The sequence below is a fragment of the Selaginella moellendorffii genome, unplaced genomic scaffold, assembly GCF_000143415.4.
Source record: "Selaginella moellendorffii unplaced genomic scaffold, v1.0 SELMOscaffold_6, whole genome shotgun sequence".
Taxonomy (NCBI): Eukaryota; Viridiplantae; Streptophyta; class Lycopodiopsida; order Selaginellales; family Selaginellaceae; genus Selaginella; species Selaginella moellendorffii.
Genome location: NW_003314267.1, coordinates 599,102 through 614,365, shown reverse-complemented (window position 1 = coordinate 614,365; position 15,264 = coordinate 599,102). Strand labels below are relative to the sequence as shown.

General features: G+C 42.1%; 4 protein-coding genes across 7 annotated transcripts in view; all 4 read left to right on the top strand.

Annotated features, from left to right (window-relative positions):
- The first annotated feature begins 41 nt into the window (after positions 1-41).
- LOC9655377 lies at positions 42-1,756 on the top strand. 2 transcript variants are annotated; one of them, XM_024670322.1, is made up of 9 exons: positions 42-314; positions 370-573; positions 637-697; positions 761-823; positions 871-937; positions 1,039-1,100; positions 1,159-1,248; positions 1,300-1,431; positions 1,497-1,756. In XM_024670322.1, the coding sequence occupies exons 1-9, from the start codon at positions 64-66 to the stop codon at positions 1,641-1,643; spliced, it is 1,077 nt and encodes a 358-aa protein (XP_024526090.1). In that variant the 5' UTR covers positions 42-63; the 3' UTR covers positions 1,644-1,756. The 2 variants fall into 2 exon arrangements, with proteins under 2 accessions (XP_024526090.1, XP_002965793.2); XM_002965747.2 differs by having other exon boundaries at positions 985-1,100.
- A 63-nt stretch (positions 1,757-1,819) lies between these two features.
- LOC9655376 (serine/threonine-protein kinase STY8) lies at positions 1,820-4,803 on the top strand. 2 transcript variants are annotated; one of them, XM_024670321.1, is made up of 16 exons: positions 1,820-2,296; positions 2,368-2,482; positions 2,544-2,620; positions 2,673-2,735; positions 2,793-2,865; positions 2,916-3,026; positions 3,103-3,153; positions 3,210-3,403; positions 3,451-3,555; positions 3,603-3,676; positions 3,734-3,909; positions 3,957-4,052; positions 4,109-4,189; positions 4,247-4,300; positions 4,362-4,496; positions 4,552-4,803. In XM_024670321.1, exons 1-16 carry the CDS (start codon positions 2,100-2,102, stop codon positions 4,636-4,638), a joined length of 1,689 nt encoding a protein of 562 aa, XP_024526089.1. In that variant the 5' UTR covers positions 1,820-2,099; the 3' UTR covers positions 4,639-4,803. The 2 variants fall into 2 exon arrangements, with proteins under 2 accessions (XP_024526089.1, XP_024526088.1); XM_024670320.1 differs by having other exon boundaries at positions 4,109-4,300.
- On the top strand, positions 4,647-5,962 carry LOC112344847 (putative protein TPRXL). Of its 2 annotated transcripts, XM_024670325.1 has the most exons (3): positions 4,647-4,888; positions 4,965-5,019; positions 5,075-5,962. In XM_024670325.1, exons 2-3 carry the CDS (start codon positions 4,981-4,983, stop codon positions 5,888-5,890), a joined length of 855 nt encoding a protein of 284 aa, XP_024526093.1. In that variant the 5' UTR covers positions 4,647-4,888; positions 4,965-4,980; the 3' UTR covers positions 5,891-5,962. The 2 variants fall into 2 exon arrangements, with proteins under 2 accessions (XP_024526093.1, XP_024526091.1); XM_024670323.1 differs by lacking the exon at positions 4,647-4,888 and having other exon boundaries at positions 4,895-5,019.
- A 7,945-nt stretch (positions 5,963-13,907) lies between these two features.
- Positions 13,908-15,264, top strand: part of LOC112344873 (protein SCARECROW-like) — a 2,808-nt gene continuing 1,451 nt past the window's right edge. The window contains exons 1-2 of the mRNA XM_024670407.1: positions 13,908-14,109; positions 14,232-15,263. Coding sequence (XP_024526175.1) covers positions 14,277-15,263 — 987 coding nt within the window. The 5' untranslated portion in view covers positions 13,908-14,109; positions 14,232-14,276. The remainder of the gene's footprint in view (positions 14,110-14,231; position 15,264) is intronic.

Below are 15,264 nucleotides of genomic sequence, written 5' to 3'. Positions count from 1 at the left end.
AAAATATCTGGCTTTCAAATTTCGAATATTCCTCGCGGGGCTTAGGGCTTTTTAGCCGCGGCTATGGCGTTGCGCTGCGCTCCAATTGCCGAGCGCCCAGGTCTGTCTGCGCGTCAGTCGATTTTTCGTGTTCTAGGTCGTGGCTCGAGGAGGATTGGTGCAATTCGGGATTCCTTGGCGTTCCCATACGAGAATGTGGGCGATTGCTTGCTTTACACTGCTCCAGACGCGATGGCGAGGAAGAAGAAGCCCAAGGCGCTTGTTCAATTCCTTGGGGGGGCATTTATCGGCGCTGCTCCAGAGCTGACTTACAGGTAGAAGAATTCTTCTAGTCTTCCCTTGTGAATAGGTCTTTTGTTTTCGTGTCAGCTATTTTATTGAGCTCCTTGCGAAGCAGGGATTCTTGATCATGGCAGCTCCTTACAACGTTACTTTCGATCACGAGTTATGTGCTCGACGAATTCACGGCAACTGGAGTTCGTCTTTGAATTTGCTTGCACAATCGGGCTGCGAAGTGTTTGGGCTCTCTCCAAGTGATGTCGCCGAGCTTCCAGTGATAAGTGTTGGCCACAGGTATGTCTATCTGTTTGCATTGTTTCTGTTCGTAAAGACTTTCCCTCCTTCTCTTGCTCACAGCAACGGGGCACTCATGCAGGTTTTGATAGGAAGCTATTGTATAGACGAAAAGCTTCCAAAGGTGAGATTTTTTTTTTCTTTTGCTTCTGTATTTCTGGTAATGACATGGTTCTAACACTAACAGGCCAGTGCAATAATCTCTTTCAACAACAAGCCTGCGGTTCAGGCTGTTCCATTTTTTGATCAGGTTTTTCTCCGAGCTACATTTTGATTGATTGATTAATTTTCCTCCAGTTAGGACCGACCTTATCCTCAGTAGCTCAAGGCTCACCCGTGATGGCCTTTGCGGAATTTTTAACAGGTAATATATTTTTTCTCCACGACCTCAAGCTGGATGGCTGGTTGTAGAGGAGACAATGAAAGCCATAGCTGATCCACCATTTCCTTTGCCACCGGGCATAGAGCGAGAAAGTCTGGAGCCTGTGAAGAGATTTATTCAACAAATTCCGTCTGTCTTCGGTCAGGTTTTTACTCTTGGTTTTTATTTCTTCAAAGTTCTTCTCATGTTTTAAAGTTTGACAGGTTGCTGATGGAGTCTCCGAGTTTAAACCCACTCCAGAGCAAAACAGAAGCTTAATTTCCAGCAGTTACGCAGTTTCTCATACTCTCCTGGTAAGAAAAGTGTTTTTTTTTCCTGCCATTGGTAATCAATCACTTCGTCAGGTGAAATTCTCCGTGGACACTATCGACGAGACTGATTCTCTCGAAGCCCTGCTAAGACCGCAAGTAAACAAGATTGGAGGCACGCTCAGGAAGATGGCCTTGACTGGAACACACGCAACACCACTCTTACCTGTAAGTCTCGTTCCCAGGATTTCCAAAGCTATGAAGAAACGAGCCTCAGGCCTTCGTTTTCCCAGGATTTGAAGCTAGAAGCAGGAAAAATCTACACTCCGGTCGATGCCGTGAGCCAGGCAGTGAGAAAAGCCGCTCTCGCAGACGTAGAGAACTTGGCGAGAAAGATTGGAGACTGGTTTGAAGAGCTCCGAAGTGATGCTCTTCTTTAGAGCTTTCGTGGAAATCCCTTTGCCGTGCATTCTTTGAAGAGAATTTTCTTACCTCGCAGAGAAAACTCAACAATCTGGAGGCTATTAATTAAGATAAGCAAATGCTTGGTCAAGCCGGGGTATAAAATATCAATATCGTCCTCCATTGCAGGAGATTCCGTCCCTTCCGGATGATGTGGCAGCTCTTAAGAGAGATGGAATATGGTGTATCGTCCAATGCTCCTAGTTAGAAGCGTCTTCTAGGTCTGGTAGAGCCAGTGTACCACTGCGCTAGGGTTTTCGTGCTCGCGCTCTGGAGCGTGGCGCTGCGCCTACGGCCGTAGCCGCAGCTCAGATCGAGGAGCAGCTGCCATGCGGAGCCCAGCGCCGAGGCTGATTCGCCGGGCAATCGCGTGGATTCACCGGTTTTGCTTGCTGGATGACACTTGAGGGGGAAATTTCATGCCGCGGTAAGCCATGGAGGTGGATGGGAGTGAGAATGGGTGCGACGCCAATGAGGCTATGGATTGGGCGCCCCATCAGCAGCATAGGAATACCAAGCAGGAAGTTCTTACTGAGATTCTCCAGCGTCTCGTAGAGGAGGGTCACGAGGAAGCCAGTGAGCCGGGCTTCGCTGATGAGCTGCGTGCTCACTTTGCTCGTCTCCCTACCAGGTAGAAAGTTTTTTACATGGTCTGGAATTTCTGTTCTTGGGTTTGAGAGGGGGATCGTTTCTTCCTTGCAGGTATGCTTCAGATGTGAGGAAAGACAGGGCCCAAGTCGTGCTCATTCATAAGAAAATGTTGGAGGAAGCTGAAAATCCAAAGAATTTGCCTGTTCTATATGTCCGAGCTGTGTCTGTACGCATTGCTTGCTTGTCTTTCCTTCTTTCCGTTGTTAACTCCTTTTGTGTTTCTGTAGGTCGAGAGGCCTGATGCGAGCTCCATGAATTCTTCTCCAGCTGATTCGCCATCATATTCGCCGTCTTCTAAGGCAGAGTAAGGATTTAGTTGACCCATGCGCTTGTTGTTGATTTCTCGTTCTTGACAGTTCTCACTCTCCTCCTGCCTTTGAAGGAAGACTTTTCACCCCGACGAGCAGCATGTGTTCCACGTACGTAAATACTATACGCATTTCTATCGTTGATGCGATTGAAACCCTTCATTGCAGTCCAAGGATAGGAGACATGCAAATGCACGAAGTGACATTTTCTACTGTTGATAAACCAAAACTTCTTAGCAAGGTTAAGATCTTTTCAGAGTTTGAACTGCCGTGATAATATTTTGCTTGCAGCTCTCCACGATACTTGCAGACGTAAACCTGCATGTATGGGAGGCTCACATATTTTCTACAATTGATGGTTACTCTCTTGACGTTTTTGTAGTATATGGCTGGCATACCGAGGTAGGACCGCCTGATCGAAACTCGTAACTTCAGAGCCAAGATCTTTGGCTTACAGAGTTTTGCACTTGCTTCCTAGAATATCAAGGATTTAGAACAAGCACTAAGAAACTCCGTCGCCTGTATGGAGGTTAGTTTGTGCTCTTGAGTTTTTCTTGGATCTAACTTTACCTTACTTCCTGCCAGGAAGGGGTGTGGCTGCGAAGCTCGCCATCGACATCGCCATCTGTATCACCATCGTCTTCACCCGACTCAATTATTGCACCGCAAGCGGGAACTAATGGGTGGAAAATACCTTTGGACGCTCCTGATGATTGGGAAATAGATTCCAGCCAGTTGAAGCGCATTAAGAAAATTCTCCCTTCTTCAAACGGTGACATGTACGTACATAGTAAAATTCTCTTTCACGGAGCTAATTCTGCCACAGATACCGAGGTACATTTTGTGGCCAAGACGTTGCAATCAAGGTTATCAAGCCAGAAACTTGGACCGAGCATTTGCAAGAGTTTGTCCACGAGATTGCTATCATGCGGTACGCTGATTTCTCCATACATTAAACTCTTATAGGTTTGGTTTCAGGAAAGTCAGACACAAGAACATCGTACAGTTTATTGGTGCATGCACAACACCTCCAGATCTATGTATAGTGACGGGTTAGTACTCGAATTGCATTTAACGTAATCTCTGATAAATTAGTTTTTTTCGTGCAGAATATATGTCCGGCGGGACTGTGCATGACTATTTACAGAAACAAAAAGGCAATCTTCACCTCTATGTTTTGCTGAGAATTGCCTTAGACATTGCGAAGGGCATGGACTATTTGCATCAGAACAACATCATTCATAGAGATCTTAAAGCGTCCAGTTTACTCATGGATGAGAATGGGGTATGTTGCAGTTCTTCTAGTTATATGCTCCACTGAGGTTTCTTCAGGTTGTCAAAGTAGCAGACTTTGGTGTCGCTCGTATTCAAGATCAAGATGGAATAATGACGGCTGAAACAGGAACGTATCGATGGATGGCTCCGGAGGTATTGTTGCCACTTGTGTTATAAGTTCTCAAGTTCTTTCTGTTTTATTGTTTCAGGTACTTGGACACAGTCATTACGATCAGAAGGCGGATGTGTTTAGCTTTGGCGTGCTGCTGTGGGAATTGCTAACAAAGAAGGTGTGTCCTTTTCCTTTAAAGCGTAGCGTGCATAAAAGATGGTTATCACTGCTGCAGGTTCCCTACGAGCTAATGACACCATTTCAGGTTGCTGTCGGAGTACTTCAGGAGGTAATCTCCGACATTCCCTGAGGCTGTGTATACTTACCCTCTGCATGTGTCACACATATAGGAACTAAGACCAACGATCCCTCAAGATGCCCATCCAAAGTTCTCTCAGCTACTTGAGTGGTGCTGGCGAACAAATCCTGCTGACAGGCCTGACTTTTCCGAAATCACGTTGGTCCTAAAGGACATTATGTCGGAGGTGAGTCGGGCACTCAAAACTGCTTTAACACTGGACTGATCACGCAGCTTTCCAGATTGAAGAATCCTCTCCGAGAGAGAGAAGCAAACAACCACAAGCGCTTGGATTCTTCTCGTTGAAGCGCGGTTCCAAAGTTTTGTAGCATCTTTCTTATTGACGCCCCTTGCCTAGGTGGAAGATTGGTGTGGCCGGTACTAGCCTTCGTCTTGGGGTACCTAGCACGTACGTTCTCTTCCTGGTTTCTTGTAGATATTAACGCTGAGTTTGTATTTCTATGCCTACGGAGAAATGCTATCTGAGTTTAAGATCTGAGTTTGACGTGGCTATAGATATTCCGAGTTGGCTTGCTGACGAGTACAGAGTAGGGTCTTAAAAGGGAGCGAAGAGCAGAGGTAAATTTCTAGTGGGCAGCATTCGTTTGGCGTCTTTGTTTTCCAGACTAACTCTCAGCGCATTCTTATGTTTCAGGCAGTAGCCTCGAGGAATGGGGGCTCTCGCAGCACAGTCTTCACTCGCAGCAAGCGTATGTTTGATCTTACTTTGGCTTCGTTTGAACTTTTCTTGACTTGGCTTTGCAGGTTCAGAGTTTTCGCTGCCAATTCAGTCAGGATAGACGAATTCCCCATGATTCAGCGTCTACGTTAGCGCCCTCCAGAGTGTCGTTGAGAAGGGTCGGTTTCGCTCGTAGAAGCACAGATGGGACAACGGAACCGGGCACAGGTAGCAATGCCAGGGTAGAAGAGGAACAGGAAATCTCTCCCAAGGTCGCCATCTCGAGCCCGTTTGCCGGTGGGAAGATATCGTCAAGGCTTGCAGCTGGAAAGGCGGTGCAGCAGCGAGAGATTGCCAAAACAACACCAACCTCGAGCTCTTCCTCGTCGCCACCTTCGGTGCTCGACTCCTCGGATTACAGCAAGCGATTTCCTAGCCCACCCGCGTCACCTTTCTCCATAAAAAATGGAGGTTCCGTCTCCAGCGACAAGAAGGTCCCAGCTCCAACTTCGAGCTCCGTGGCCAAGCCATCGACTACAAAAGCGTCGAAAGCTTTTCCAGCTCCAGCCATTTCCAGCCCCTTCGACAAGAGTCCCCTGCAGACTCCCCCGCGAAAGAGGAGCACGGGAGACATTGACGAGCGGATCCTAGCGTCGAGGAAGGAGATCTTGGACACGCTGTGGAAGGAGAGGCGGCAGCAGCCAAGGATGGTGAACGCAGCACCGGCGGACATCTTCGACGATCCAAAGCCTTCCGAGTCTGACAAGGAGTACAAGTTTGAGCTCATCAGGGGGACTCGTCCCATCGTTCTCATCATCTCCTTCTCACTTATTGCGGCTCTCATGTTTGGGACTGCATTTGTGGCGTGGAAGCTTGGAGCTTTCCACTACGATGAACTTTAGCTCAAAGTAGAAAGTAAAAGAAATTCTGTCAAATATATGCTTACTTTTAAAATTTATATGCTAAATTATATATAGTTATTCAAAATTTTAAAAAAAAATTAATTTTTTCAATAAAAAAAAGTGCTTACTTTTATGGCCTAATATTGTATTTTTTATAGCATTAAATTTTATATTTTTAACTACTTGTTAAATTTAGTTATGATGAATGTTTATAATTCCATTGACTTAATAAATATATGTTCAGTAAATCTATTCACACTAAAAAAACTAAGAATTCATAATCATCTTGAATTTATAATATGTTGAAACTAAGTTTTTACAAGTAATTTAAGTAAATAAACATTTAATATGTAAAAAAGATCAAGTTAGAAAATATATAGCAATAAAGATCAATGTAGTATTCTAAAAGATCATAAAAAATTAGCAACTCAACGCAACTAAGATTAAAACTTTCAAAATACTTTTTTCATATATGCATCTAATACATTGTTATCAATGAAAAAAGACATTTAGCCTATTTGCAGTATGGTTAAGAAAATGGTGAATCCTAACAACGAGGATGATTAGAAAGTTAATGCAAGTAACACAGTTTTTCGTTAATAAACTCTCATTTTTAGGGATAGATAATTCATTAGTTCTAAGTTAAGCACGTAGATTTTTATTCCACAGCTAGCTTCTTACCAGATTCTACAAGTTTTCAATAATATTTGACCAATTTTCCATTTTTAAAATCCTTTTAAATTGTGAATTCCACTAGCAACTTAAACCTGCTAGTTTCTTGAGAAGAGAATTTACCCAGAATGCAAAATCCATCAAGGTGTAGAGTTTTCAGTCAATGAAATTAATGGTGTTACAAGTGATATATGATAAATGTAAGATAAATTCATAAAACACCAGTATAGCAAATTATTTTCTCCATGGACTTCTACTCACTCTTTTTCCATACCCAAAAAGCTGCTTCTTTCATAGTAGATGTGAACTTTTGTAATATCGTGCTCAAGCCACCCACACTTATCCAAGAGAACGATCAAAGGTGAAAGCGTGATTTCGTTTTGCACTTTTCTTTGCATCACAGTAGCAAAGTCTTCCAGGTAGAAAAGGAGGAGTTTTCTGTGAAACCAGCATCTCACCTGATGATCGAAGTGAAACGATCTTTCTATGGAACATTAAAGAAACCAAAAATGGGGATGAGCTTGAGAAGTTTGTGTCCAATGTCGAGTGGATCATAACTGGTTGCTCGCGCACTGCTTTTTCTGTAGTCGAGAAGGTCAGGTTGACTCGCAAGGACACAGCTACAAATGCCAAAACCCCAGACCTACAAATACCTGTCATGACGCTTTGTTCTGGATGCCTCAACATAGATATCAAACTTTAGAGCGTACAAGGCATCCCCAGCTTGGTTGAACTGCACAGTAGAGTTTCTTCTTTCGTTTTCTCACCTCCCATGGTTTGCTGAAAGTATTGAAGACATTGACCGCTTCATCCACACGTGCTTCTCCCACAAACCTCTCAGTAGTTAAAAGAATCGAAAAGCTCCAGGCACTTAGCTCGTCACCGGCAAAGAGAAGAAAAGGGAAAAAGAAAAAGAAACCTGGAATCTGCTACAGAAAATGAACAGCAAACTCGACTAGCCGAAGTGGAAGCTCGTGCTGATGCTCAAGTTGTAAACATAACTAAGGTGGACGTTTAGACATATAGAAAACAGCTTAAACAGTTTGTTAAATAAAATTCCAAACCCTAAACCCAATCGATGGTGCCGGGAGCAGTAAGCTAACGGCCGCAGAGCTGGCCCAGGTTTATATACCGCCACCGGTCTACGAGGACGATAGTGAAATTCGAAAAGCATCCACACGGATTTTGCGTCAGCCTCCTGGGCGCTGGGAGCCTGGGATGGCTTCCTGGACGAGGTGCAAGACTTCTAAGCAGCTGCCAAGCACGGGCTCTTTCTACTCCAAGCCCGACATCACCGTGGAGCCCATATCGGACGTGTCGGGTTTGGCTATGGACCTCCAGGACGGTTTGCGAAACATCACTGCAGTCTCTGCTCAAAGCGTGGTGGGCTGGCCGGATATCTGCGTGGAATGGCGAGACAGGGATGATGCTCCGGCTCTGCTCGTGGGTATTGTGGAGCTCGATACTTTGCCAGCGTTTCCACCGTCGCGTATCCGGGAGGACTAAGTACTGGTTTTGCTACGGTGACGAGACCTCTCACTGCCGGTGGAGGCCGAGAGCGTCACCTTGGCTTGCTTCTGGTACCTCATGGCTCTGTCCGAGGAAAAGGTGGTAAAACCCCCAGAAACTTTGGGGAATGTAGGCCGCGTTACTGATTTCACAGGCATGAAAGACGCGATGAAGGCCATGGTGAAAGACCTTGCAACGACGCTAGATGGTAGCAGCACCGAGGACCAAATCCATGAGGAACTCAAATTTTGGTCGAGTGGAGAGTTTGAGCTGGGGAGCAGGCTTTACAAATTCAACTGTGACATACTCATGCTAAGGTGCGCAACGGCGACGAAGTGGTGCTCAAGATCCGGGACCTTGGGAGCCATCGGAGCTGCTTGAGGGACGAGCTCAAAAGGTTTGTCAAGGAGATTTTGGCATACATGAAGCTACAGAGTATCCAAGGCCGTGCCATACCACAGCTGAGGAGCCATGGGTTTATGTATGGTGACATGTTTGCTTGCTTGTGCTGAGCTATGGTGGCCAGCGTCGCGATTTCCATGCTCTCGATGCTGCATCAGCTGGACGATACGGGGAAGAAGATGCTCGAGCCCTGAATATGATCCATCACCGTGGCCTTCTTCACAACGATGCTCGGTGGTGGTGAGAAGTGAGGAGCCTCTGCAGGTGACCATTGTTGGACTTTCTCAAGCCAAGCCTCCTTTTACTGCTAACGGTTTTACTGGAGAAATATTAAGGATCAAGGCAAGCTGTGGAGTGACACTTCAGGAAGCTAGGGAAGGAAATAGCGTTGACGATGACATTGATGATGATTACACTAGAGATTGTATATTTCTTTTAATTAAAATAAAAAATAGTGGAACTTAATTTAATTTAATTAGGATTTAAAAGAAAGAAATATTTTGATGAATAATTGAATTAATTAATTATCATTTATCAATTACCTTCATATGCAAATCCATCAACAATGTAACATATTATAGGTGGCTTGCAGACATAAAATTTCTAGCTGCCCCAGTGAGTGAAAAAAAGTCTGATTGTTACACACAAGATATAATATACAATAAAAGAATTGATAGTATAACATAAATCAATTTCTTTTAGGATTTATTTATTGAAGTTTACATCAAGAATCAAAATGACAAGCTTGGTTTGGCAAATTAAAATGGTAGATTTTTCATCTGGTAGCAAGTTTTATTACATCTCTAATCCATCTGCTTGTAATGTATGAGAAAACTCATTGTAAGTGGCAAGCTAATGAAAGAACAATCCTTGGATGGAATGACATTAACAAGCAGCAACCAATAGGAATCAGACATGACAAACTTTCTTATAGTGTATATGAATGTAAAGTGTAAGAGATGCTTAAGAAATTTTCTAAGACTCTGTATAGCTTTAAGAGTGGATCATTTGCCCCATGCTCAAAATATCTCTAGTTTTTTCTTCTTGGTTTTTCTATGCTACTAGAACACTCCAAAAGCTTCAAGAGCAGCACATGTGACATTTCTCATTTGCATCTTGTTAAGGAGCTCTAAAATAATTTTTTTATAGGATCATAGTCACACAATGTGCAGCATTACTAAAACTCTTAAAACTCTAACCTTTTGTAGAAAAGATATAGGAAGTTAAAGGTGTTTTGTCAAAAATGAAGCTTTTAGATTGTCTAGAGGTCATGCAAAGTCTGACAAAGAGGCAAAGAAAATTAGAAACTCTAAACTTAAATAGGGTTTATATAAATTAGCATTAAAACCTGATTATAAAACTGTGACAAAGCTTAATAATAATAATCCAATTGATCAATATTTATAGACATGTTTATAGTTTATAAATCAAAATTACATATCAACCATTAAATAGTAGAATAAACAAGAATATACTACAAAGTGTTTAGAGAAGTTTATCAATTATAAACATGTTTATAAAATATAAATACTAGATTAATCTAAATGAATAACAAACAAAGAATATCTAAGCATTTTCTAGGTATATCCATTACCATCCTATGCAAATAAACAATAGAGAAGTTTAAAGTAAAACTGAAGAATATCCTAAAAATACCTGGATATTTTAAGAAAACACAAGGACTACATATTAAATAAAATGTATCAGGATATATATATTTTTATATAAAGTATTATATAAAATTGAATATTATATCAAATTATAAAGTTTCATTATTCATCTTTTTAATTTCAATTAATCTTAAGATAATATATATGTGCTAAATTTTTACCAAACTAAAAAATTTCTTTATTCCTAATAAATAATATCAGATCCTAATATTGAATTTATTTTTAGAAAAATAATTTAATAATAAATTATACTTCCATTTATAAAAAAAAAATATAAAGTTAGGTGGCATTTCCAGTTTTGAAGTGTCTTAAAACTATTCAAATTGAAATTTTAGTTATTTATGTCCCTTTAGAAATATAAAAATATTATATAGAGCAAATTAGGTTTGAGATTTTTTTTCTCAATTATAAATATTAGGGATAAAAATCAAATGGATTTGTGACAAGGCACTCACCCTATCCCAAATCTTCAAAGTTTAAATTAACTTGGATAAAGTTTTATTCTAAATGTTTTTACATTTCTATTTACCAATTATTTTTTTAAATATATAAGTGAAACCTTTCTTGTAGATAAATGCAAAATTTTTGCAATATGTTACTATAACATTATTTTCCATATTTATACTTAAAAGTTATATTTTAACATTTTGCACATAGCATTGGGTTGAAAGATTTTATTTCAAAAATTTAAAAAGATAAAATGATATTTAGTCTTTATTATTCTCAAGCTAGTATTTACCTACTTTCACTAACCAAACTCCAAGGTTAATATGGTTTTCCAGCACAAAATAAATTGCTATGCATTGCACATAGCAACACTTGGTTTGCTTAATAGCAGTGTTATTCTTACTTATTTATCCAACTGATCAAATAAAATTTATAATTATAAGCACGTTTGTAATGTATAAACACAAGATTAAAATGATAAAATAAAAAATAATATACTGGAAAGGGTTTAAGAAAGTTTATAAATTATAAATACAAAATTAATCTAAATGAATAGCAACCATTAAATGGTAGAATATCCTAAAATATCCAAACATATTCTAGATATATTCACTACCAAGTCCCCTTACAAGTTTGCTTGAGCAAACCAAAAATTATTTCTTTAGTTGAAAATAAGTAATATTAGAAAAGTACATCCTCTAATCTATATGAATTAAAAAAAAACACTATTGCTAACACCACTCACTAATGATTTCTACATGCTTAAACTATTAGATTGAGGAATTAACAAGAGTTTGCTCCCATGCATCTTGTCTTCCATGGAGCAAGATGTCATACGGGAATTCAAGTGATGGTGCAAGCGATTGGAGGAATTTCAAGATGAGAGTAAGGATGAAGAAGGCCGTGAGACTCGCACACCAAGCCGAGCGGCTTGACGTGTGGAGAGCATGGACACCGGAGAGTCATTGTGCAAACTTGACGCTTGACTGCTTTGTCAAATGTTTCACCACCTTTTCGAAAGAAACTTTACGACTGTTAAGCGCCTTTCTCTCGCAAAGGATGTTGGTTTTGTAAAGAAGACGAACCAATGTCAGCTCTAGAACTTTTCCAAAATAAAAATGACCCTTGCTAAAGTTTGCATTCTTAAATTTCGAAAGAAAAAGTCTGCATGACTTGTATGAAGTCGTACAAGTTTGTCTCTTGGTCCTCACGCTCATGTATATAGATAAATTTATACATAAGAAAAGGTGGACGCGCAGCCGCACCATCATCACCAGATTCACAGTTTATATTCCCTCGTTTTCTCGCTGGCTGCAGCACACTGAGCGCAAAATCTAAGCCCCACCACGGAATTGCCCAGCCACGGCATTTGTACGCAGCACCAGAGATATAAAACTACTCAAGGGATCAAATTCAAAGAGCCACGGAAACTAAAGAAATCGCGAAACATTTACCAAGAGGAAACGGAGAAAGACTGCTCTGCTGCTATAGCCTGGGCTGCACTGCTTTTCATGGTCTCTCTGAGAAAAATAAAAATTAGAATATATAAAAAAGTACAGGAAAAAAGTATGCACGTAGTTCCAGCCCGGATGATCCCAGCCGCTGCTTGTGGGCCTCCAACGGCCGAGATGCATCGTACCCTGCACTGACCGGGTGAATAGATTTGAGAGGATCCAACGTCTACATCGCGTTTCTCTTTCTCCACCGAAATGGATGGATTTTACCACACTTCCCCATAAACGAAAGCTCCATGTATCATCGCGAATCGATATATACCAGCCAAGGACGTGGGATTCATGTGAGAATCTAGTGCTGGTTTCTAGAGACGAGGAGTAAAACCCTGCGCAGGGATGAGATAGATTTCGTATTTGCTTTGTTTAGTTCGAAGGTAAATGATTATCTTTTTACGAAACCGTGATACGGATATATATATAAAATTTTGCATGGTTTTTTTTATTATTCTTATATTCTTTGTTGTGTTGCTCGGTATTCTCACGCGGCTAGCCAGGGGCTGCCGCGTCAAGTGCTTTGCTTGTCACTACAGTACAGACACAACCACGACTCCACTATGCATGAAAAAAATAGGGACAGAAAAGAGCTAAAAATTGTGTGCCTTTTTTCTTGTCAAAAAGGAAGAGAAACACCCAAGATTTTTCTCTGGTTTTGGAGAGCGTATTTTGTGGCCCCATCTATATGACAGATCTCTCCAAACAAGAGAAGAGCAAATGTTATCCAGGCTTAACTTAATCCATCCAAAGAGAGTTACTTAGCACTTAATAGCATTTACGAGTGTGTCCAGAGCAGTCGTGATCACAAATGGCAGGATAATCCGTCTCCATATGACCGGGGTCATACAAAAGACAATAGCATCGCTTGTATAAATTAAGATAAATGCTCTAAAAACTTTTTAACTAAGCGTAGCCACTGTCCTTTATTCCAACCTATTGCTGGATTGCGAGTTCATCTCGGGCCCCAGATCTTTGCAGGGCACCAGATAGAAAAAACAGTAATTTATATACCATCATTATTATTATCATTTAAAAAAAAAAAACACACATAAGCTTGCATAGAGTGCCATGTTTAAAAATTTCTCCTCCTGGTGGTGGTAATCATGCACCCAGAACATAAAAATTTACAAAAATATTTGGAGGTGGGAGAGGAAGTCTTAAGAATACTTGCTGTTTGATAGTTGTCCAGTGAGAACCCGCCTCCAAACTCGAGACAACTGCTAAGGCCTGCAATTTACTGGAAGTCCCTCTCAAGCTCATTTTTGAAATATATGTGTATATATAAAAAGAACTTATTTATTTTGAGAGCTACCGTTTTGTATTTGGAGCCGACCCGAATGTTTCAAACCTATTCGTATTTTAATCAAACTAGAGTCAGGGGGAAGAGCATTCTAAGCGTGTCCACTGATTAAGACAGGTTTAAAAACTATTTCGAAGAAATCACAGCTTACCATTTCCATTGCTGCCGACCTTGTGGTTGCCAAAAGAAAAAATTGCATCGCTCCTCTTCGCGCCATGTGGATTGCTTGAAGCAAGAAAAAGTTGGCAACTTGTCGATCAACTGGGGGGAAAACTTGGCCCATTCATATAGCTTTTCTATATGAAAATCTTTTCCTTGGATTGAAACGAGTGAAGGTTGAAATACTCTTCACTCTCTCTTTTTTCGTTTATAAAAATTCAAGAGCAAAAGGCAAAACAGTAGTGTATTACGGCAAGAAACCACGTACCGTTTCAACAGTTTTGGCATCCCGTACAGTGCTGGAATTAATATGAATCAAGGGCTGGTTTTTGTTTTGTCGTCCTCTTGTCGCGCCCTTCGCTCCCTTTCTTCGCTGTCTAGTGTGTGGCATAGCTTGAAAGGATCGCGCAAACAAACGCGCTGTTCTTTCCTTTGCTATCTTCCACTGTGAGCAGCAGCAATCTATGTAGCATCGCTTTGTAGCCTTCATAGAAGTCATCAATCAGTCGATCCCAGTGAACGAGTTGTCACGCACACGTCGGAAGGCAACGCGTAAGTTTTTCTACCTATAATCTCTTGGAAAACGCTTTAGAATTTGTAGATGGTTCTCCCTTATCACTTGTCTTCTTTTTCTTTTCTTGGGACGCTACTCACCTAGTCTTTCCCATGAACAGAAGAATGCCGCTGAGGCCTCCTCCCAATCACCAAGATGAGGAGCAATGGGAGGAGATCGTGACGAGATCCACCAACACGCAACTGAAACGCTCCACCACAACTCGCAAAGCTTTGGTATTTCTTCCTTCGAGTCGCCCAGCGATGGTGGACTGTCACTTATAGCGACGAACACGACGTCGTACGAGCCAGGAGCATCGACTTTAAGCTCATCAAAGTCATCTTCCCAGTCGCGGGTTTCTTCCTCCTCGTCCACCATGGAGCTGCCGCCATCTCCTTCACTTCTGGGATGGCAGCTTCCAAGCCCGGGATTCTTCCAGGGCGCGTCACCAGGCCTATGGGGATCACTCCACGGGCCATCCGGCTGGTCGTCGAGCAGCGCCGCCAATCTCTTCCGCTCGCCAAGCTCGCAATTGTTCGCGCCAGATAATAGTCTCCTCTTCCAACAAGATCACTACAACGATGGGAGAAACTCCAGCCAGCAGCAGTGGGGAACACTTCCCACGTCGATGGAGCTCGATTCGAGCATGAATTCCAAGGCCGGGCCGGCTGGAGGAGGAGGATTTTCCATGAACGAGATCAGGTCCATGGACGAGGGAACTGTTGCAGTGTGGCTGGAAACGATGGTGAGTGACATATCTCACAGCTTTCCGAGCATGCCGGCCGAGCACATATGGCAGTCGCTGCTGGAAAACCTCTCGCCGTGCAATCCTCACGTAGCTCCGGTTATCGAGTCGAGGATCATCAGCTTGCGGCACCACCACGAGATGTTGCATGGTCATCACTCTCTCAAGCAGCAGCAGCAAAACCAGCTCAAGCATCATGGCCACTCCGTCAATCCCGCGGCCGCGGCTGTGGAGCAGCCGAGCTTGAAGCGGTCGAGAGTGGATCCAGAAACAGTACCCCACCGTCTGGAAGACTGTGGGAATAGTCGCGTGGAGGAAATGGCGATGGAAGGGAAGTCATTCGAGCAGCAGGCTCCTCCTCCTCCTCCTCACGATGGTCTCAAGTTATCACTAGAATCATCCCAGAAAT